Source organism: Balaenoptera physalus, assembly GCF_965194825.1.
Source record: "Balaenoptera physalus genome assembly, chromosome: 21".
In the NCBI taxonomy this organism is placed as follows: Eukaryota; Metazoa; Chordata; class Mammalia; order Artiodactyla; family Balaenopteridae; genus Balaenoptera; species Balaenoptera physalus.
The window spans coordinates 13,641,527-13,664,642 of NC_138902.1; the positions used below are offsets into that span (position 1 = coordinate 13,641,527).

Sequence of the window (23,116 nt, forward strand, 5' to 3'; positions counted from 1 at the left end):
AAGGAAAAATACTTGATATTTGATAAATTGATGATAAACAGAAACATTAAAATGGATAAGTAAATTCACAAACTGGTTTGTTGAAAAGACAAATAAGTAGGTAGAAAGTGTAATTAAGCAAAAAGGAAGAAAACATGTTATGGTGTTGAAAAGGATTAAGATGGTATAACTGTGTCCTTGGGGGAGATTAAAACAAACAAACAAATACAAATTTCATGAATTCTCCAATGGAGATAAGACTTTAAATCAAATCATCTCATTGTATACTTTAAAGTTAACACAATCTTATATGTCAATTATATTTCAAAAAACTGGAAATAAAAAGAATTTGAATGGGTCAGTTACCAGTGTTAAGTATAGATAGTTTTAAAGGAGAGTATTAAAAAATGTTTCAGGAAGATATAATTCATAAGCTAATACAATTCTAGGCTGTAGAAAAAACAAGCAACTTAATTTTAGGTAGTGCTTTAAAATTTAGTAAGCAACATTCATTTGCTCCATTATGACAAAGGATGCATGCATGCACACATGACCAACAGGCCCATCGTTCTGAAAGCTACAAACTTCTAAACAAAATATTATATTAATTTTGATAGTATATTAATAGAATGTAATGTTTTGATCAAACAGTATAATGATGGTTTAATATAAGTAAAGTATTAATGAAATGTATTCCATCAATAGGTCAAAAGACAAAAGTCATTATCATTTTGGTATGCTTCAAAAAGGCTTTGGATAAAAATTCAACTTCATTTTTAACGAAAGTTTTATAAGTAGGAAGATTTATAAGTAGGTGTTTCTCAACATGATTAGAATACTCATCTTAAACTGAACACCACTTAATGGTGAAATATTTGAGATTTTCCAGTGAAAAATCAGGAGCAAAGCTCACATTCCTGATATCACCATTGTTTTTTAATATTGTTCTGGCATTTTTAAGCAGTTAGAAAGAGCTTATTGGAATAAAGAAGCATGAGTAACATGAGTTACGTGGTGATATCAGAGGATGTAACCTAACACAGTATCCATGATCACTTAAACAGTGAGCCTTTTATTAAAGATTTTTCCCTCTTTATGCATATAATTTTTGGTTTGTGATTATATGTATTATTTTAGAAATAAGTGTATTTTGAAATAACATTTAAAAAATTTATGATTCAATTTTTATAAATAAATAATGCTACAAGTGCATTAAACATTTAAAATCATGTTATTAAATATTTTAATTTATTATATAAAGTTATACATTTAATTAATTTATTTAAATAAATTATTATTTATACATTTACATGTACAAATGTAAATATGCATTTCCTGGATTTCAGTTGGAATGTAGCCCTCTGGCTACTTAGTATATCGTATATAGCATATACTATATAGCATATAGCATATTATAGATATAAAGCATATTAGTATATATACTAATATATATACTAGTATATAGCATATTATAGATATAAAGGTTATGTGGTATATTAATGGTATCCACTATTTTTTAATAATAACTTATCTTTTTCAGTTTGATTACATGGGCTCTGATGTAAAAGGTGTAACACAGAAGGTTATTCAGATCATTGGCTTTGTTAACACTGTAAGTTTTTAAAAACTATTTTTTAAATATATTTTGTAAGATAGGTAATATGAATTGATGTATATAGTATTTTGCTGTGCTGTTGAAGAGTTTCCACATTCAAAATATTGAATTAAATGTCTTAAATATACCTTTACAAAAATTTAATATTCAAATTTATTTAAAAATTTTCATTTATTTTCTCCATTTAGATGCTTACCCAGTTAAAACTGACTGTTAGAATATCTTCCATAGAGATTTGGTCAAACAAAAACAAAATTTCTACTACAAGACATCCTAATCATATATTATATAGACTTTTAGAATGGAAATACGAATTTCTCTCCCAACCTCATCATACTGCATACTTATTTGCGTGAGTATAGTATTTCATATTTGTATAAAGAAATAACCCAAAATGATTTTATATGTTAATTATGAAAAACAAGCATTTACTTAATGTATACTGAGTTCTGTAAATTTGGTAGACACCATGGGATGGGAAAAAAATGTAGGTTAACGTCTTTGTCCTCAAGTAGCTAATGTGAGGTAAGACTTAAAATCTTTTATCAAATGACATAAAATTACCTGAAAAAAGTAAAATTACATAAAAGTTTTGAAATAACTAAAGGAGGTTAATTTTGAGTGATACAATTTTTTGATGTCTCTTGGCTAATAAACTTTTACTACCTGTTATCTCTACATTCTTGTGTCTGATCTGATTATCATTAATAATACCACTGAAATGTAATTATGAGGAAAATTGTTATTTTTTTTAGCTTCCAGAAAACTCCTACTTTTATAGGAGCCACACATCCTTCAAAAATATGTGATAAGAATTTTGCTGGAGGAGTTGCTTTGGTATGTAATTACTATCAAATTTGCTCTCATTATTTTCATGTTTCAAAATTTCCTAAATATTTTAAAGCAAGAATATATATATTACTTAGTTTATTCTTCCTTTAATAGTATTTTTATTACTAATTAAGAGCATAAAAATTAAACTGTATATAATTGCTTTCAAATCAGAATATTTATAAATTCAACTGATCATAATTTTATATTGTTCTAAAAAACATTTGGCCTTTGTAAGTCAGTTTAATTGTTTTGAGCAGTGGTATGCTTGCATCAATATTTATTATATAATCAGTGTGATTTTAATGTTAATTATTAAACATATTTTCCTCAATTAATAAAAATAAACATCAATAAAAATAAATATCAAAATATTAAATAAATATAAAATAAAAATAAATATCAAAAAGATAAAATCAGTATTTTCCTCAAAATTAATAATTGATATACATTCATGTGCTTTTTGGTTAAGTGACGTTCACTGTATTTTTGTTTCAAGGTAACTTTTATTATTGCATTCAATTCTTTATTATGTTTGCAAGGAGCAGACTGTTGTAGGAAGGTACAGCCATCAAATATTCATAATCTACTGTTTTCTGGAAAATGGGAATGAGTTTTTTCTACAGAGTTATGTTCTTTTTGCAACAAGCTATATAAAAAGTAGCAAGGGGAGCGAACTTGACAGTGCTTCAGAAAAATAAGGCTACACTGTGATTTTTATACTGACCCATTTGTATATTTAGTTGACTTTTAGTAGCATGTACAGTGATTCAAATTGCCATTGACAGATTAGACAGAATTAAAATCTGTACTGGTGTGTACTTGCTACCATTAGTATAAAAGACATATTGATTGATTAGATAAATCTAAAGCCAGTTCTAGGGGTTATTTGTTACCATGGCTAAAGAAGAATCAGATATTTTCTAGGAATTTGTTTTTATTCTCAGTCCTTGCTGTCGGTCCCCTTTCAGCCAAAGCCTCAGGAAAGACTGTCAGAAATTGTCCAGGTCTTCATCACTATTGTGAATCTTCCTGAAAACAGTGTTTCTTTGCTGAGAACTAATGTTGAGATCATGTGTGTGTGAAGCAAATAAAGCAGATGATAGGAATTATTGAATATAAGTGGTTAGTATGTGTTTTCCTGGTGCCATTCTTCAGACTTTAAGTTTGATTGGAAGTTTTGTAATAAAAATTTGTAAAGGAAAAATATATGAGTTAAGGAAGAATGCTATAAAAAGCCAGTATAAAATTAAAATATCAATATAAAAATACATTTTTTGTTTATTCCAACAACAAAGAGTATGAAGATTAAATTTTAAAACGATAGACACCAATCATAATATTCTAAAATTTTTTTTTTAGGTTAAGAATCAATTCGTTGAATATGGTAGCTTTGTTAAATATTTTGAAGTCAGGTAGTTTAAGCTATCCAACTTTGTGCTTTGTTGATACTATGTATATCTATATATAACTTTGCATTTTCATATAGATTTTAGAATCAGGTTGTCTAGTTCTACACATACACAAAAGCTTACTTAGGTTTTGATTGGGATGGTGTGTAATTTATGAATCAATTAGGGGAGAATTGATATCTTAATAATGTTGGATCTTCCAGTCCACCAACATGATTTATCTTTCCAATCATTCAGGTCGTTTAAAAATTCTCTGTGGAGGTTCAATACATATACTGCTAAAATTATTCTTAGGTATTTTATATGCTCCGATGCTATTGCCACTGGTCTTGATCATTTAAATTCATCTTCCAGTTTCTCACTGCTAGTATATATCCATATATGGCCAGTTTTTATATATTTTTGTAAATATCCAGTAACGTTGCTGAATTTACATTATGAGATTGTTGATCTAAAACAAATAGACTGCCAGATTTCTCCAGAAATGATGGGTTTACTCAGAATCAGCAGAGAATTATGATTCGGGGTCTGCAACCATGTTGAGCCAGGTGCAGATCCTCTCATGGCAAGGAAGACAACACTTTTATAAAGGGGAAAAAGGAAGTTGAAGGGAGCTCTAGTAAACAAAGTGTCCATGGCTTTTCATTGGCTGAGCCCTTGCCAGGAAAGAAGAGAAGTCTTTCTTTTTCCTGTTGGGTTCTGCTATCTTCCAGGCCGTGAGAGTTCCCCTTCTGGTAGCCCGACTGTAATTGAGGTTTCTGTTTATTATTTTTTACAAGACCCACTCTTTTTTCCAGTTTTACTGAGATACAACTGATACATAACATTGCGTAAGTTGAAGGTGTACAATGTAATGATTTGATATATGTATATATTGCAGAATGATTGCCACAGTAAGTTTATATATATATGTATATATTTGATAATCCATCATCTCACGTGGTTACCATTTGTGTGTGTCTGTGTGTGTGTGTGTGTGCTGAGAAACTTTAAGACCTACTCTTTTAGCAGCTTTCAAATATTCAATACAATATTGTTAACTATAGTTACATTGTATCCCCAGGTTAGAAATTTGTACCATTTGACCACTTTCACTCATTCCCACCCCCAACTCTCGCCCTGGCAACCACCAATCTGTTCTCTGTTTCTATGAGTTCAGTTGTTTTAGATTCCACCTACTGAGATCATGTAGTATTTGTCTTTCTCTGTCTGACTTATTTCACTTAGAGTAATGCCCTCTGACTTCATCCATGTTGTGTCAAATGACAGGATTTCCTTCTTTTTTTATGACTGAATAATATTCATATATACATGATTTTTTTTTTTTTTTTGGCTGTGTTGGGTCTTCATTTCTGTGCAAAGGCTTTCTCCAGTTGCGGCAAGTGGGGACCACTCTTCTTCGCAGTGCACAGGCCTCTCACTATCGCAGCCTCTCTTGTTGCGGAGCACAGGCTCCAGACACGCAGGCTCAGTAGTTGTGGCTCACGGGCCCAGTTGCTCCGCGGCATGTGGGATCTTTCCGGACCAGGGCTCGAACCCATGTCCCCTGCATTGGCAGGCAGACTCTCAACCACTGCGCCACCAGGGAAGCCCTATACATGAGTATTAAACACACACATCTCACAATTTATCTGCTCGTTAGTCAGTGGACACTTAGGTTGTTTCCATATCTTGGCTGTTGTGAATAATCTGCAATGAACATGGGGTGCAAAGACCTATTTGAGACAGTGTTTTCATTTCCTCAGATATATACTTAGAAGTGGAATTGCTGATTCATATGGTAGTTCTATATTTAATTTTTTTCAGGAAACTCCATACTGTTTTCTATAGTGGTTGTACCGATTTACATTCCCACCAACAGTGCACATGGGTTCCATTCTCTCCACATCCTTGCCAGCATTTGTTATCTCTTATCTTTTTGATGATAGCCATTCTAACAGGTGTGAGGTGATCTCACTTGTGGTTTTGATTTGCATTTCTCTGATGATTAGTGATGTTGAGCACCTTTTCATGTACCTGTTGGCCATTTGAATATCCTCTTTGGAGAAATGTCTATTTAGGTCCTCTGACCATTTCTTAATAAGATAATTTAGTTTTTGCTAGTGAGTTATATGACTTCTTAATATACTTTGGATATTAACCTCTTATCATATATATAGTTTATAAATATTTTTTCCCATTCTGTAGTTGCCTTTTCATTTTGATCAGTTCTTTTGCTGTGTAGAACCCTTATATTGCTGTAGTCCCACTTGTTTATTTTTGCCTTTGTTTGTGGTTTTGTTGTCATAGTTATAAAATCATTGCCAAGACCAATGTCAAGGAGATTTCTCACTGTTTTCTTCCAAGAATTTTATGATTTCACTTCTTACATATAGGTGTTTAGTCCATGTTGAGTTAATTTTTGTGAGTAGTGTAATACAAGGGTCCAGTTGATTATTTGCGTGTGAATATCCAGTTTTCCCAACACTTGCTTTTATGCCAGGACCATACTTTTTGATTACTATAGCTTTTTAATATAGGTTGAAAACAGGAACTGTGATGCTTCCAGCTTTGTTTTTCTTTCTCAGGATTGCTTTGGCCGCTTGGAGTCTTTTGTGGTTTCATACAAATTTTAAGATTGTTTTCTGTATTTTTATGAAAAAATGTCATTAGAATTTTGAGAGGGATTGCATTGAATCTATAGATGGCTTTGGGTAATATGTATATTTTAGCAATATTAATTTTTCCAGTCCATGGACATGGGATATCTTTCCATTTATTTGTGTCTTTTTCAATTTCTTTCTTTCTTTCTTTCTTTTTGTCTGTGCCTCATGGCTCGTGGGATCTTAGTTTCCTGACCAGGGATCGAACCCAGGCCCCCTGTAGTGGAAGCACAGAGTCCTAACCACTGGACCACCAGAGAATTCCCTCTTTTTCACTTTCTTTCATCACAGTCTTATACTTTTCTTTGTGCAAATCTTTCCCTTCCTTGGTTAAATTTATTACTGATATTTTGTTGTTTTATTGCTATTGTAAATGGGATTGATTTCTTTAGTTATATTCTGTTAATTCATTGTTAATATATCAAAACACAACTCAGTTTGTAGGTTGGTATTGTATTCTGAAACTTTATTGAATTTGTTTATTCTAATAGTTTTTTTGTGAAGTCTAGGATTTTCTCCATAAAAGATTATGTCATCAGCAAACAGAAATAATTTTACTTCTTCCTTTCTGATTTGGTTGCCTTTTATACCCTTTTCTTTCCTGGTTGCTCTGGCTAACTATGTCGAATAGGAATGGTGAGAGTGGGCACCCTTGTCTTGATCTTTATCTTAGAGGAAAAGATTTACCTTTCACCTTTGAGTATGATGTTAGCCATAGGTTTGTTGTATATGATCTTTATTATGTTGAGGTACATTCCTTCTATTCCCAATGTTTATCATGAAGGGATGTTGAAATTTGTCAGATGCTTTTTTGGCATCTGTTGAGATGATCATATGATTCTCTTCTTTCATTCTATTCATGTGGTGCCTCATATTCATTTATTTTTATATGTTGAACCATTTTTGCATTGCAGGGATGCATCCCACTTGACCATGGTATATGATCCTTTTAACATGCTTGAATTTGGTTTGCTAGTAGTTTGATGATAGTTTTTGCATTTGTATTCATTAAGGATATTGGCCTCTAGTTTTCTTTCCTTGTAGTGTCCTTATCTGGCTCTGGTATTAGGGTAGTAATAGACTCTTAAAATGAGTTTGGGGGTGTTATGTCATCTTCAGTTTTTTGGAAGATTTTGAGAAGGATTAGCATTAATTCTTCATTAAATGTTTGGTAGAATTAACCAGTGAAACAGTCTGGTCCTGGGCTTTTCTTTTTTGGGGGGTGGCGTTTGCTTACTGATTCAACTCATTAGTGGTCTGTTCAGATTTTCGAGTTATACAGAATTCAGTATTGGTAGATTGTATGTTTCTAAGAATTTACCCATTTCTTCTGGGTTATCCAATTTGTTGGTGTTTGATCATAGTAGTTTCTTGCTGGGTTGTATGGTAGTTCTATTTTTAGTTTTTTAAGGAACCTCCATATTGTTCTCCATAGTGGCTGTATCGATTTACATTCCCACCAACAGTGCAAGAGGGTTCCCTTTTCTCCACACCCTCTCCAGCAATTATTGTTTGTAGATTTTTGATTATGGCCATTCTGACTTGTGTGAGGTGATACCTCATTGTAGTTTTGATTTGCATTTCTCTAATGATTAGTGATGTTGACCATTCTTTCATGTCTTTGTTGGCAATCTGTATATCTTCTTGGAGAAATGTCTATTTAGGTCTTCTGCCCATTTTTGGATTGGGTTGTTTGTTTTTTTGTTATTGAGTTGCATGAGCTGCTTGTAAATTTTGGAGGTTAATCCTTTGTCAGTTGCTTCATTTGCAAATATTTTCTCCCATTCTGAGGGTTGTCTTTTTGTCTTGTTTATGGTTTCCTTTGCTGTGCAAAAGCTTTTAAGTTTCATTAGGTCCCATTTGTTTATTTTTGTTTTTATTTCCATTACTCTAGGAGGTGGATCAAAAAAAAATCTTGCTGTGATTTATGTCAAAGAGTGTTCTTCTTATATTTTCCTCTAAGAGTTTTATAGTGTCCGGTCTTACATTTAGGTCTTTAATCCATTTTGAGTTTATTTTTGTGTATGGTGTTAGGGAGTGTTCTAATTTCATTCTTTCACATGTAGCTGTCCATTTTTCCCAGCACCACTTATTGAAGAGGCTGTCTTTTCTCCATTGTATATTCTTGCCTCCTTTATCAAAGATAAGGTGACCATATGTGCTTGGGTTTATCTCTGGGCTTTCTATCCTGTTCCATTGATCTATATTTCTGTTTTTGTGCCAGTAGCATACTCTCTTGATTACTGTAGCTTTGTAGTATAATCTGAAGTCTGGGAGGCTGATTCCTCCAGCTCCATTTTTCTTTCTCAAGATTGTTTTGACTATTCGGAGTCTTTGGTGTTTCCATACAAATTGTGAAATTTTTTGTTCTAGTTCATTGAAAAATGCCATTGGTAGTTTGATAGGGATTGCACTGAATCTCTAGAATGCTTAGGGTAGTATAGTCATTTTCACAATGTTGATTCTTCCAATCCAAGAACATGGTATATCTCTCCATCTGTTTGTATCATCTTTAATTTCTTCCATCAGTGTCTTATAGTTTTCTGCATACAGGTCTTTTGTCTCCTTAGGTAGGTTTATTCCTAGGTATTTTATGCTTTTTGTTGCAATGGTAAATGGCAGTGTTTTCTTAATTTCTCTTTCAGATTTTTCATCATTAGTGTATAGGAATGCAAGAGATTTCTGTGCATTAATTTTGTATACTGCTACTTTACCAAATTCGTTGATTAGCTCTAGAAGTTTTCTGGTGGCATCTTTAGGATTCTCTATGTATAGTATCATGTCATCTGCAAACAGTGACAGATTTACTTCTTCTTTTCCAGTTTGGATTTCTTTTTCTTCTCTGATTGCTGTGGCTAAAACTATGTTGAATAATAGTTGGGAGAGTGGACAACCTTGTCTTGTTCCTGATCTTAGTGAAAATGGTTTCAGTTTTTCGCCATTGAGAACGATGTTGGCTGTGGGTTTGTCATATATGGCCTTTATTATGTTGAGGTAAGTTCCCTCTGTGCCTACTTTCTGGAGGGTTTTCATCATAAATTGGTGTTGAATTTTGTCTAAAGCTTTTTCTGCATCTATTGAGATGATCACATGGTTTTTATCCTTCAATTTGTTAATATAGTGTATCACATTGATTGATTTGCGTATATTGAAGAATCCTTGCATTCCTGGGATAAACCTCACTTGATCATGGTATATGATCCTTTTAATGTGCTTTTGGATTCTGTTTGCTAGTATTTTGTTGAGGATCTTTACATGTATGTTCATCAGTGATATTGGCCTGTAGTTTTCTTTTTTTGTGACATCTTTGTCTGGTTTTGGTATCAGGGTGATGGTGGCCTCATAGAATGAGTTTGGGAGTGTTCCTCCCTCTGCAATATTTTGGAAGAGTTTGAGAAGGATAGGTGTTAGCTCTTCTCTAAAGGTTTGATAGAATTTGCCTGTGAAGCCATCTGGTCCTGGGCTTTTGTTTGTTGGAAGAGTTTTAATCACAGTCTCAATTTCAGTGCTTGTGATTGGTCTGTTTGTATTTTCTATTTCTTCCTGATTCAGTCTCTGAAGGTTGTGCTTTTCTAAGAATTTGTCCATTTCTTCCAGGTTGTCCATTTTTTTGGCATATAGTTGCTTGTAGTAATCTCTCATGATCCTCTGTATTTCTGCAGTGTCAGTTGTTACTTCTCCTTTTTCATTTCTGATTCTATTGATTTGAGTCTTCTCCCTTTTTTTCTTAATGAGTCTGGCTAATGATTTATCAATTTTGTTTATCTTCTCAAAGAACCAGCTTTTAGTTTTATTGATCTTTGCTATCATTTCCTTCCTTTCTTTTTCATTTATTTCTCATCTGATCTTTATGATTTCTTTCCTTATGCTGAGTTTGGGGATTTTTTGTTCTTCTTTCTCTAATTGCTTTAGGTGCACGGTTAGATTGTTTATTTGAGATGTTTCTTGTTTCTTGAGGGAGGATTGTTTTGCTATAAACTTCCCTCTTAGAACTGCTTTTGCTGCATCCCGTAGGTTTTGGGTTGTCGTGTTTTCATTGTCATTTGTTTCTAGGTATTTTTTGATTTCCTCTTTGATTTCTTCAGTGATCTCTTGGTTATTAAGTAGTGTATTGTTTAGCCTCCATGTGTTTGTATTTTTACAGATTTTTTCCTGTAGTGATATCTAGTCGCATAGCGTTGTCATCAGAAAAGATACTTGATACGATTTCAATTTTCTTAAATTTACCAAAGCTTGATTTGTGACCCAAGATATGATCTATCCTGGAGAATGTTCCATGAGCACTTGAGAAAAAAGTGTATTCTCTTGTTTTTGGATGGAATGTCCTATAAATATCAATTAAGTCCACCTTGTTTAATGTATCATTTAAAGCTTGTGTTTCCTTATTTATTTTCATTTTGGATGATCTGTCCATTGGTGAAAGTGGGGTGTTACAGTCCCCTACTATCATTGTGTTACTGTTGATTTCCCCTTTTATGGCTGTCAGCATTTGCTTTATGTATTGAGGTGCTCCTATGTTGGGTGCATAATTATTTACAATTGTTATATCTTCTTCCTGGATTGACCCCTTGATCATTATGTAGTGTCCTTCTTTGTCTCTTGTAATAGTCTTTGTTTTAAAGTCTGTTTTGTCTGATATGAGAATTGCTACTCCAGCTTTCTTTTGATTTCCATTTGCATGGAATATCTTTTTCCATCCCCTCACTTTCAGTCTGTATGTGCCCCTTGGTCTGAAGGGGGTCTCTTGTAGACAGCATATATATGGGTCTTGTTTTTGTATCCATTCAGCCATCTTTTTCTTTCTTGTGTTTCCTCAGTCATATTCTAGTTTGATAAAGTTCCTCATTATTATATATAAAATTCAGGAAAGGTTATGGGTGTAATAATCTAAGAATTCTTAATTGATTAAAATCATTTTTCTCTAGCCTTGTTACTTACAAGACAGCTTGCTGGTTAAAATGTTTTGACCCTATGTAGTTGAGTGTCTTTGAAATTTTTCTCTATCTTGCAGTGGTTCATATTCTGCTATTGAAAAATCTAGTGTCAAGATGGTCTTTTCCTTTTCACGGATTGGAGCCTTTGTCCTTGACTCTCAGATTATTTTATTTATCTTTAAAATTTACAAAGCTAAAAATTAGCATCCTTCTTTATGAGCTAATTTCCGTAGGTTCACAGTGGACCCTTTCAATATGAGTATCACTTATATCAGAATTTTTACATATAAATTATAGTTCTAATATGATTTCATATTATTCTATATAATATGATTGTGCATATTCTTCACGTCTTTATATTTAATATTTTCTTTACTATTGTTCCTTGCTCATGAGTTATGATTCCTATTCTTATCTCTTTTATTTTCTGTTTTCTCTGGCTTACTGTACTTTTGTTTATATCTTTTCTCCCTTGAATATCTTGTGTGTTAGTCTTTGTTTCTGAGATTTTTTTTTTTCACTAATTTCCTGAATTTTGTCACTCCCATTGTCAGGTCTTCTTTTTCAATTATTTGAATGCTGAGTTTTTGAGATTTCGATTCTTGATGTTCATTTATACTGTAATTACTTATTTAACTTATATAATTAATAATGGAATGCTCTATTACATTTTAACCCCTTCATAGCTTTATTAGTTTTTTTGGCATTGCCTCTTCTGCCAAATATTTTAATAGCTGTTTTCTGCTTTTCTTTTCATTTTTATCAATAATAATGAGGTGATCATATTTTACCTCTCTAATCATTGATATGGATTATTGCATCAGTGAATTTATGATTCTTAAGTTAATTCATTTCTGGGATAAAATTGGTATGGTCATGTTTCACTGCCTTTTTTTGTATGTCCCAGATTTGTTTTGGTAACTTTTTTAAAAGTATTTTATAGTTATGTTCATGAATAAGATTGATTTGCAATTTTCTTTTCTTGTAATGTAATGTCTTTTTTGAGTTTTCATATGCAGTCATGTAAAGCAGTAGAGGAATCATTCCTCTCTCTTATTTTCTGTAAAAGGTTGTTATAGCCATCTTAAACATATCATAAAATTGTTTACAATATAATAGTACCTTAAATGTCTGCATGATCTTTGCTGATTTCATATTTTTCATTCTTGACATTGTCTTTTTGTGTTTGCTCTTTGGTTTTTCTTGACTAATCTCATTAGATATTTTCAATTTTATTAGTGTCTTTAAAAAACCAGCTTTTGCTTTGCAGATCATCTCAAATTTACATTTGTCTATAATTTCATTAATCCCTATTTTTATTGATTCATTGCTTCTTTTCAGCTGGTCTTTAGTCTTCAAATTCTTCTGATGGTCTTTGTCGAGTGATTTTCAGGAGTTATTTTTTTACACATTTATATTAAGACTGTTTTTTCCCTATTCCCAACTTTATCTGCAATGTACAAGTTTGATATATATTTGAATTATCGTCAATTTCAAAATATTTTCTTATTTCCCTTGTGATTTCTGCTTGGACCCTTGTGTTAGTTACAGGTATATTTTTAATTTCCAAACAACTATGATCTTTCTGGTTACCTTTTTGTTATTCATTTATGTGATGGCTCTTAAAGTTTTCTTTGGCTTTAATTTTCTGCACTTTTAATTTAATGTGTATTACATAGGTATCTCTCTCTATATATCATATTGGAAATTTTTAGAAAGTTCTTTAATCTCTGGATTGATACTTTTCATCAGTTATTATTATTATTATTATATTTATTCCCTGACAGATAACAGGTAAGTACAAAGTTTTATAAAAGTTTGAGAAAATTAATGACTACGCTAACTTCAATTTCAAGATATCATTGTTGTTTCAGTGACAAATTATTTTTCCAGAAGCATTGTCTACTAATCTTTTTTTAAAATTAAGAATTAATTGTTTTAGAGCACTTTTTAGTTCATAGCAAAATTGAGGGGAAGGTACAGAGATTTCCCATATACCCTTTGTCCCCACACATGCATAGCTTCCCCCATTACCAACATCCCCACCAGAGTGGTGCATGTGTTACAATAAATGAACCCACATTGCGACATCATAAACACCGAAAGTACATATTAATAGTTTACATTATGGTTCACTCTTGATTGTTGTATATTCTATTGGTTCATTATCTTTTCAACTCTTTTGCTTCTACATTATCTCCTCTTCTCCTTAAGATGTACCGTTAAGCATGTGATAGACATTCTGAACACATTTTGTGTCTCTTACCCTAGCTTCTGTTTTTTCCCTTCTCTTCATGCTACGTTCTGACATTTTCTTCTGATCTAAATTCAACTTTAATGTTTTCAGCTGTTTCTGGAAGCTACTGTTAACACCCTCTTTACATTTTAAAAATTTTGTCACTTTTTTTGGTTCTAGAATTTCTATTTGTTACTTTTTCATATCTGCTAAATTATTTGAATATTTATATCCATGACATATTTAGGATCTTTATGTATTTGTTTAAATACATTTAAAATAAAACTTTATTTTTAAAATACCACAATTATATGATATTTCTCTTTCTCTGTGTGACTTACTGCACTCAGTATGACAATCTCTAGGTCCCTCCATGTTGCTGCAAATGGCATTATTTCATTCTTTTTAATGGCTGAGTAATATTCCATTGTATATATGTACCACATCTTCTTTACCCATTCCTCTGTCGACGGACATTTAGCTTGCTTCCATGTCTTGGCTATCGTGAACAGTGCTGCAGTGAATATTGGGGTAAATGTATCCTTTCAGATTATGGTTTTCTCTGGATATATGCCCAGGAATGGGACTGCTGGATCATATGGTAGTTCTACTTTTAGTTTTTTAAGAAACCTCCATACTGTTCTCCACAGTGGTTGTACCAATTTACATTCCCACCAACACTGTAGGAGGGTTCCCTTTTCTCCACACCCTCTCCAGCATTTATTGTTTGTAGACTTTTTGCTGTTGGCCATTCCGACCAGTGTGAGGTGGTACCTCATTGTAGTTTTGATCTGCATTTCTATAGTAATTAGTGATGTTGAGCATCTTTTCATATGCCTCTTGGCCATCTGTATGTTTTCTTTGGAGAAATGTCTATTTAGGTCTTCTGCCCGTTTTTTGATTGGGTTGTTTGCTTTGATGATATTAAGCCTTGTGAACTGTTTGTAAATTTTGGAGACTAATCCCTTGTTGGTCACATCATTTGCAAATATTTGCTCCCAATCTGTGGGTTATCTTTTTGTTTTGTTTATGGTTTCCTTTGCTGTGCAAAAGCTTTTGAGTTTAATTAGATCCCATTAAAAAATTTTTGTTTTTATTTCCATTATTCTGGGATCCCTTGTATGTGGAATCTAAAAAGAAATGATAAAAATGAACTTATTTAGAAAACAAAAACAGACTCACAGATTTAGAGAAAGAACTTACGGTTACCGGGGGGAAGGGATAGTTGGGAGTTTGGGATTGACATGTACACACTGTCATATTTGAAATGGATAACCAACAAGGACCTACTGTATAGCACAAGCAACTCTGCTCAATATTATGTGGCAGCCTGGATGGGAGGGGAGTTTGGGGGAGAATGAATACATGTATATGTATGGCTGAGTCACTTTGCTGTGCACCTGAAACTGTTACAACATTGTTAATCGGCTATACTTCAATATAAAATTAAAAGTTCAAAAAAAATAAAAAGTAAGGGAAAAGGTCTAGAGAAACTGCAGTGGCAGTTCTGGGGAAGGAATTAAGAAGATAAAAGAATTCAGAACCTTTGCTTTTTTCCTATTGCTGGAATTTGTTTTAATTTTTTACATAAAGTGTCTATTCTTGCATTACTTGAATAATTAAAAGGGAGGAATAAAACAATAAAGAGCCCAGTATAAAAAGTACCACAATTATGTAAATCTAAAAATAAATTAATGAAAAGGTATAATCTGAAAAGTTTTATTCTCTCATATAATCATCCATCATCCCATTTCATCAGATTCTTATGAAATTTCTCCAATGTTTCTTATGGAAATACAGGCATATACTTATGTTTTACTTTTAGAACAGACCGTGGCATGGGCTATACTGTATTTTGCCTTTTTATACTGCATAGTTAAATTAAATAATGGACCTGATAGTTTAAATACATGGAGCCCCTGTTGGTTTTCTGCTGTCTGGCACTCCTGTTAATTCTCATTCATGCTGTATTATTTTTCCTTTTGGGTATGGTTATTTGTAATTGCATTTTGGTCATTTAAAGATTATTCATGTAAACAATTTAGAGTCTAGTTGCTCTTACCTTCCGTCAGGGAATTTTTGTTTGTTTCAACCAGATGATTGAGGGCACTAAACCAAAGTTATTTTTGACAGACTCAAGGTCGAGAGGGGCAAAAAGTGGGAGATCAAGGCCAATCAATGTTAAGCATCATTGTGACACTTTTCACTGAGAATTAGAAGAACTACATCCTAGAACAAGGATGAGCTGGAAATAAGACAGTTCTTGCAGAGACATCATGGACCTAGACTCATTTTTCTTTGTATTTCTCCTTTAGTGTTAGTAGGGTTTCCTGAAAATATTGCCTGATGTCTTTTATTAGTGTTGGAAAATTCTCAACCATTATAATTATACTTCAGATATTATTTTTGTCCCATTATCTTTCACCTTTTCTTGTTAGGCTCTAATTAACATATATTAGTCCTTTAAAAGATGCACCATATGTCACTGTTGTTCTTTTTTTTTTAATTCTTTTTTTGTTCGGTTTGTTTTGTTCTTCAGTTTGAGTATTTTCTATGATCTTTAATTCTGTTCAGTAATACTGTATTCTGCTATTTCAGATATTCCTTTTATTCCAGTTCTACAGTTTTTATTTTATTTTTTTTATAAATTCCAATGCTTTTTTGAAATTTTTCATTTTTAATCTACTTTGTCTTCCATTTATTTTATGTACATCTTATTTTCAAGCTTTACTGAAAAATAAAAATTATATATATTTAGGTTGTACGACATGATTTTTATTAAGATGTAAAATGTGAAGATTTAATCTTTGTATACATTTTGAAATGATTACCACAATCAAGTTAACACACATCAACTCACATAGATACCATTTTTTCATTTGTTTTTTTGGTGAGAAACTTAAGATTTACTCACCAAATTTCAAGTATATAATAAGTATTATTAATTATAAGCACATTGCTGTATATTATATCCCCAAACTTATTCATCGTATAAAGATGAAAGTTTGTACCCTTTGACCCATCCTCTGATCAGTGAGAACGACCACTCTACTCTCTGGTTCTATGAATTTGCCTTTTTTAGTTTTCACATATAAGTGAGATCATACATATTTATCTTTCTGTATCTGGCTTATTTCACTAAGCATAATGTCTTCCAGGTTCATCCATGCTGTCTCAAAGGACAGGATTTCCTTCTTTTTTTTTTTCTTGTCTTTTCTTTTTTCTGTTCATGCATGATTGAACATTTAAGTTGTTTCCATATCTTGGCTGTTTTGAATAATGCTGCAGTGAACATGGGAGTGCAGATATCTTTTCAAGATATTGATTTCATTTCCTTTGGGAATATACCCAGGTGTTGAGCATCTTTCCATGTAGCTGTTGGCCATCTACATGTTTGCTTTGGAAAAATGTTTATTCAGATAATCTGTCCGTTTTTTAATCTGATTTTTTTTTTTGCTATTGAGTTGTATGAGTATTGTATTTTGCATATTAACCCCTCTTCAGAAATATGATTTGTAAATATTTTCTCCCACTTAGTAGCCTGCCTTTTCATTTTGTTGGTTTCCTTTGCTGTGCAGAAGCATTTTAGTGTGCTGTAGTCCCACTTGTTTATTTTTGCTTCTGTTCACTTTGCTTTGGAGTCAGATCTAAAAATTCATCACCAAGATTGATATCAAGGAGCTTATTGCTTGTGTTTTCTTCTAGGAGTTTTATGGTTTTAGGTCTTGCATTCAAGTCTCTAATACATTTTGAGTTAATTATTGTGTATAGTGTGAGATAGTGGTCCAGTTTCATTCTTTTGCATGTGACTGTCCAGTTTTTCCCACCACCATTTATTGAAGAGACTGTCTTTTTCCCATTTTATATTACTGCCTCCTTTGGCATAGATCAGTTGACCATATAAGTGTGGGTTTATTTCTGGGTTCTATATTTTGTTCCATTGATCTAGGTGTCTGCCTTTGTGCCAGTACCGTATTGTTTAAAAAAATTTTTTTTATTCAGGTATAATTGACATACAGTGTATTAGTTTCAGGTGTACAACAGAGTGATTTGGTATTTGTATATATTGCAAAATGATCACCACAAAAATTCTAGTTAACGTCTATCACCATAAATAGTTATAGAATTTAATACTGTTTTGTTTACTACAGCTTTGTAGTATAGCTTGAAATCAGGGACCATGATACCTCCAGCTTTACTCTTCTTTCTCAAGATTGCCTCAGCTATTTGGGGTCCTTTGTGCTTCCATTCAAATTTTAGGATGTTTGTATTATTTTTGTGAAAATTGCCATTGGAATTTTGAAAGGGAGTGCACTGAATCTGTAGATGGCTATGGGTAAAATGGACATTTTAACAATATTAATTCTTCCAGTCCATGAGTGTGGAATATCTTTCCATTTATTTGTGTCTTCCTCAACTTCTTTCATCACCATCTTCTAGTTTTCAGTGTACAATTTTTTCATATCTTTGGTTAAATTTATTCCTCGGTAGTTTGTTCTTTTTAATACAATTGTACATGGGAGTGCTTCCTTAATTTCTCTTACTGATAGTGCATTATTAATGTACAGAAACACAACAGACTTCTTTGTATTGATTGTGGGTTTAGAAACTCTACTGAATTCATATATTAGTTATAACAGGTTTTTTTTTTTTGTGTGTGTGTGTGTGTGTGTGTGTTTGTGTAGTTTTAGGATTTTTCTCTGTATAATATCATGTTATCTGCCAGTGGTGACAGTTTTACTTCTTTTTTCCCAGTTTGGATCTCTTTTATTTATTTTTTCTTGCCTAATTGCTCTGGCTAGGAGTTGTATAAAAGTGGTGATAGTGCAGATTCTTGTCTTATTCCTGACCTTAGAGGAATAGCTTTTCTGCTTTTTACCATTGAGTGTGATGTTAGCTGTGGGCTTGTCATATATGGCCTTTATTATGTTGATGTATGTTTCCTCCACACCCGAGAGTTTTTAAAAATCATAAATGGATGTTGAATTTTGTCTATTTTCTATTCATTATCCTTGTTTCTTGTTTCTTCTTGAAATCTTCCCCTCTCCTTTTTTTTTCTGCCTTCTGTGGTTTTAATTGCACATTTTATATTATTCCATTTTCTCTCCTTTCTAGAATATCAATTACATTAAAAATCTTTAAGCAGTTACCCTAGAGTTTACAATATACATTTACAACTAATTTTGTTGTAATCTAGTTTGAATTGACTAGAGTAAACTAACTTAACTAAAGTAGGAGAAACTAATCTAGTTTGAAAGTTTTTTTTAAGGTTACCTGGGATATGTTTTCATCAGGTATGGAAACACATGCAGACATGAAAATGACTGTCATTCAGGAAGAAATTTATCATACTCACAGTTCCCTAGAAATAAGAGATATGCCATGCCATGCGGAGGCCACATAAGGAAGCATCAGGTTTGGTCAGGAAACATAGGAGGTGGGGGGAAATGTGGGCAAGAGCCTCTATTGTGGTTTCTTTGGGAAGAAACAGGAGAGGCAGGGTAAGCAGGTCTAGAGTTGGCTAGTTTCAGCAGTCCGTGATGCATAGAGGCTGTCCTTAGTTGTCTGGTACCTAACCCTGGTGTGATTTTGGCAGGTGGATAGTGGCCTGGTGTATGTGAGTCTGATAAAGCAGACTTTATCAGACTCTCAGGTGGTAGGGTATATGGGCTCTGGATTGATTGGTTTGCATATGAAAGGTGAGTTGTCTACTATCTGAAGCAATTGGATAACCCTAAGAAGGGCAGTCCTCTAGGTTGGTAAGGCCCTAGATATGAAAGTATCGGAATACAGAAAATGTGATGTTAATAAAGTTAGTCCTGTTGTGGTTTGAAATATGATCAAACCTTTGGCATAATAAGAGACTTTTAGAGAGTAGAGCATAAGTTTAGCTAAACAGCATAGAGAACATTTTATTATGAGAGTAAAAAGGAGAAACACAAGTAGATGTATAAGGAATTCTTGTAGACCAGCTCATAACTAAATTTCCCTTTTGTATAACATTAGCCAAGGAAATAGATCTGAAATTTATGGAGTCTCTAAGAGCATCTTTGTGCAGTTGTAAATTGTGTTGAAAATTCTATATGTGTGATTTTTGACAATAATATCCTGGTGTATTTTTGGGTGAAAGTGGCAAGTCAGGCAGTTTATGTTGTTGGAGAGTATCAGCTGATTAGTTTGGTAAAGTATATATAAAGATTGATGGTATTTGTATGTACCTAAAGGGAAGAGGTGGTTGTGGTCATGGTCAGAGATGCAGGGTGGGAGTAGTAGGAGAAGGCACTGGGGAGTGAGTGGTCCTCTCCCTAGGGTCCAGGGGTTCATGATACAAGGCAGGTGACTCCTAGGGAAAGCAATAATCTCCACCAGTTTTTAGAATGGCACAGATAGACATGGAGTGTAGGGATATATGGTTTGATAGAGAACAAAAAAGTATACCCTTGTCATGGGCTGCACAGACAGCTGGCTCAGGAAACACAATAGAGTCCCTAATATCAAAGTAAGAAAACCAGTACATTTGTTGTGTGCAATTTGTGCCTTGGGAGAGGCAGTCCATGAGCCTGCCTGGGGTGGAAGTTTTAGTGTCTGAGGGGAAGTTGTCTCTGTGCAGGATGCAGAGTCATCTCCAACAGGCAGGTCTTAGGCTGGAGTGATGTCATCTGAGGTAATAACATCTCTAGCGGTGAGTTCATGGGCCGGGGCAATGTTGTTTGGAGTGTAGCGCTAGGATATACTTTTTAAGCTGATACCCACTTGAATGAATGCAGGTTTTATTTTTGTGGCTCTGTGGTATTAAAATGGTGCTGAAGTACTTGTGTAATTTGAAGGCAGTGTTGGGCCTGTGACTTCCATTTATAAATATCTGTTAACTCAAGGGGCTTGTGGGTGCACAGCAAGCAGAAGTGATATTGACATCTGTGCAGAGCCTGACTGGCACAGCCCAAATTAGGTGTGGCTGGATCTAAAAGTGTCCCACAGTCTAAGGTTCTGCCCTATTAGGTGATGAGAAGAGTTCTGTTATAAATAGGTTTTAAATTTTATGACCTGATTTCAGTGTATGTGGTTAATAGGAGGTCAGGTTGTTTGCCATTTAAAATATTTATACCTGTGTTCAGGGCTCCATAATTATGCTGTAGGCAGGCACCCTAATTTGGCCAGTCAGTATGGGCCTTTTGCCTCAGTTGTTGGTTTGGTTGTTGACAGGCAATCTGGTGAAGTCTTTGGGTTGTAAGGTTTGTATTATCCAAACTCAGTGGCATGTGAGCCTCAGCATTTGCCACGTCTGGCTGAAATAATGGCTTACTTGGAGGATTTGGGCCTCCAGATTGCAAACCAATAAAAACACTCAGACCGATGGTAATGAGATGAACAGTCAACAGAATGCTGTGCAGCTGCTCTTGAGAGGTTTTTGGTTTTGTTTTTCATTTGTTTGTTTTTGTGGTGGTGGAAGTTTAGGCTCAAATGGGTCTCATATCAAATTAGCAGCTGCCTGGACCAGGAGGAAATCTATGGTTAATAGACCTCAGGAGGGTATGTACCTGGATCTGGTCTCCAACCCTTATGGGACGGGGCAAGATAAAATATTTACAATAGTAGGGGAGACATAATTAAAGGGACTCATGTACAGCGAGTCTTCATATACATGGAGGCCAGACATAAGCCCCTTTAAATATAGGGAAGGAAAAGGGAAAAATGTTTTAAAGTTTGTGTGAAGTGTGTGTCAGACAAGGGTCCTTGAATTAAGAGACATTAATAGCTTGGGCAATATAGACACCCATTTAGGGGTCCGTTTGTTGGATTTGAAAAGGAATTATTTAAGGAAACCATTATGTCTCTCAATTGAACGAGCTATCTGGGACCTATTGGGGACAATGAAAGTTATATTGAATGCCTTTTCCAATAGAGTGGCATTGTGTTTTCTGAGAAACGAAATGTGTTCCTTGGTTGCTATTAATATTGTCTGTAACTATGAAGGGAATAAAGTGTGTCCTGGCAAGGGCTTCTATTTGGTCCTAAGAACTGCTTTTGATCAAAAGCTGGGGTGCAGGAAGGAGGGATTGCTTGAGTTCAAGCAGTCTTCCAGTAAACAAAATTACTTTCTACCCTCTGAAGGTGGACTGAAGTGTCTGATGCATCTGCTGATTGTTGTTTTCTACCTGTTAGTGGCTGTGGTTGAACAACGAGCAAGCCAGGGCAATATGTGGGATGGAAACTTAGAAACATCTTCATGGGTCAGTTACATCTTCTCCTCTGAACTGTTCTTTACTTGCCACTCCCTCACAATACCGTCTTGCTCTTGGTCCATCAAGTACCAACAACTTTTTAAAAAATACTATCTTTAGAGCAGTTTTAGGTTCACAGCACCATTGAGAGGAAGGTGCATAGATTATCAATGTATCCCTTGCCCCTACACATGCATAACCTTCTTCGTTATCACCATCACTCACCAGAGGGGTATACTTATTGCAATTGATGAACGTACACTGACCCATTAAAAATCACCCAAAGTTCATAATTAGCCTCAGGGTTCAATCTTGGTGTTGTACTTTCTACGGATCTGGTCAAATAATGATATATATCCATCATTATGGTATCATACACAGTATTTTCACTGCCTTAAAAATCCTCTGTGCTCTGTGCCAATTAATTTCTCCCCTCCCCACCTGCAGCCGTGGATCTTTTGTCTCCATAACTTTTTTTCCAGAATGTCATATAGTTGGAGTCATACAGTACATAGTCTCTGCAGGTTGGCTTCTCTCGCTTAGTAATATGCATTTAAATTTCCTCTGTGTCTTTTCATGACCTTGTAGCTCATTTCTTTTTAGTGCTGAATAATATTCTATTGTCTGAAACATGCCACAGTTTATCTGTTCACTTGCTGAAGGACATGATGGATGCCTGCAAGTTTTGGCAGTTATGAATAAAGCTGCTATAAACATCTATGCAGATACTAGAAATGTTTCAAAGGAAAACAGCAATACCTATTGAAGGTGTATTAGTTATCTATTGCTATGTAACTGATTGTACCAAACCTTAGCACATGGAAACAACACAGTTCTTTGGGTCAGGAATCTAGGAGCAGCTTAGTTGGTGAAAACAAGATGTCAACTAGGGCTGTAATTATCTCAAGCTTCAACACAGAGGGGATTTGCTTCCAAGCTCAGTCATGTGACTATTGGAAGACCTCAGAAAAAGTTTCCAAGCTCACTCATGAGGGCCTCTCCACAGGCCTACTTCATGACATAGTAGCTACCTTCCCCCAGAGCGAATGAGAGAGAGAGACATAGAATCCAAGAAGTCAGTCTTTTAATAACTTATCTTGGAAATGATGACCCATCACTTCTGCTATATTCAGTTAATTAGAAGCAAGTCAGTAATTACGTCCAGCCTACACTCAATGGAGTGGGGATACACAGGAACATAAATACCAGGAGGCAGGGATCATTGGGACCCATTTTAGAGACTGT

At 34.0% G+C, this 23,116-nt stretch overlaps 1 protein-coding gene across 3 annotated transcripts in view; it reads left to right on the top strand.

Annotated features, from left to right (window-relative positions):
• LOC309651427 (disintegrin and metalloproteinase domain-containing protein 5-like) overlaps positions 1 to 23,116 on the top strand; it is a 157,593-nt gene that overhangs the window by 35,747 nt on the left and 98,730 nt on the right. For all 3 annotated transcript variants that reach the window (XM_082444165.1, XM_082444166.1, XM_082444167.1), the window contains 3 exons: positions 1,520 to 1,591; positions 1,783 to 1,946; positions 2,350 to 2,431. In XM_082444165.1, coding sequence (XP_082300291.1) covers positions 1,520 to 1,591; positions 1,783 to 1,946; positions 2,350 to 2,431 — 318 coding nt within the window. The remainder of the gene's footprint in view (positions 1 to 1,519; positions 1,592 to 1,782; positions 1,947 to 2,349; positions 2,432 to 23,116) is intronic.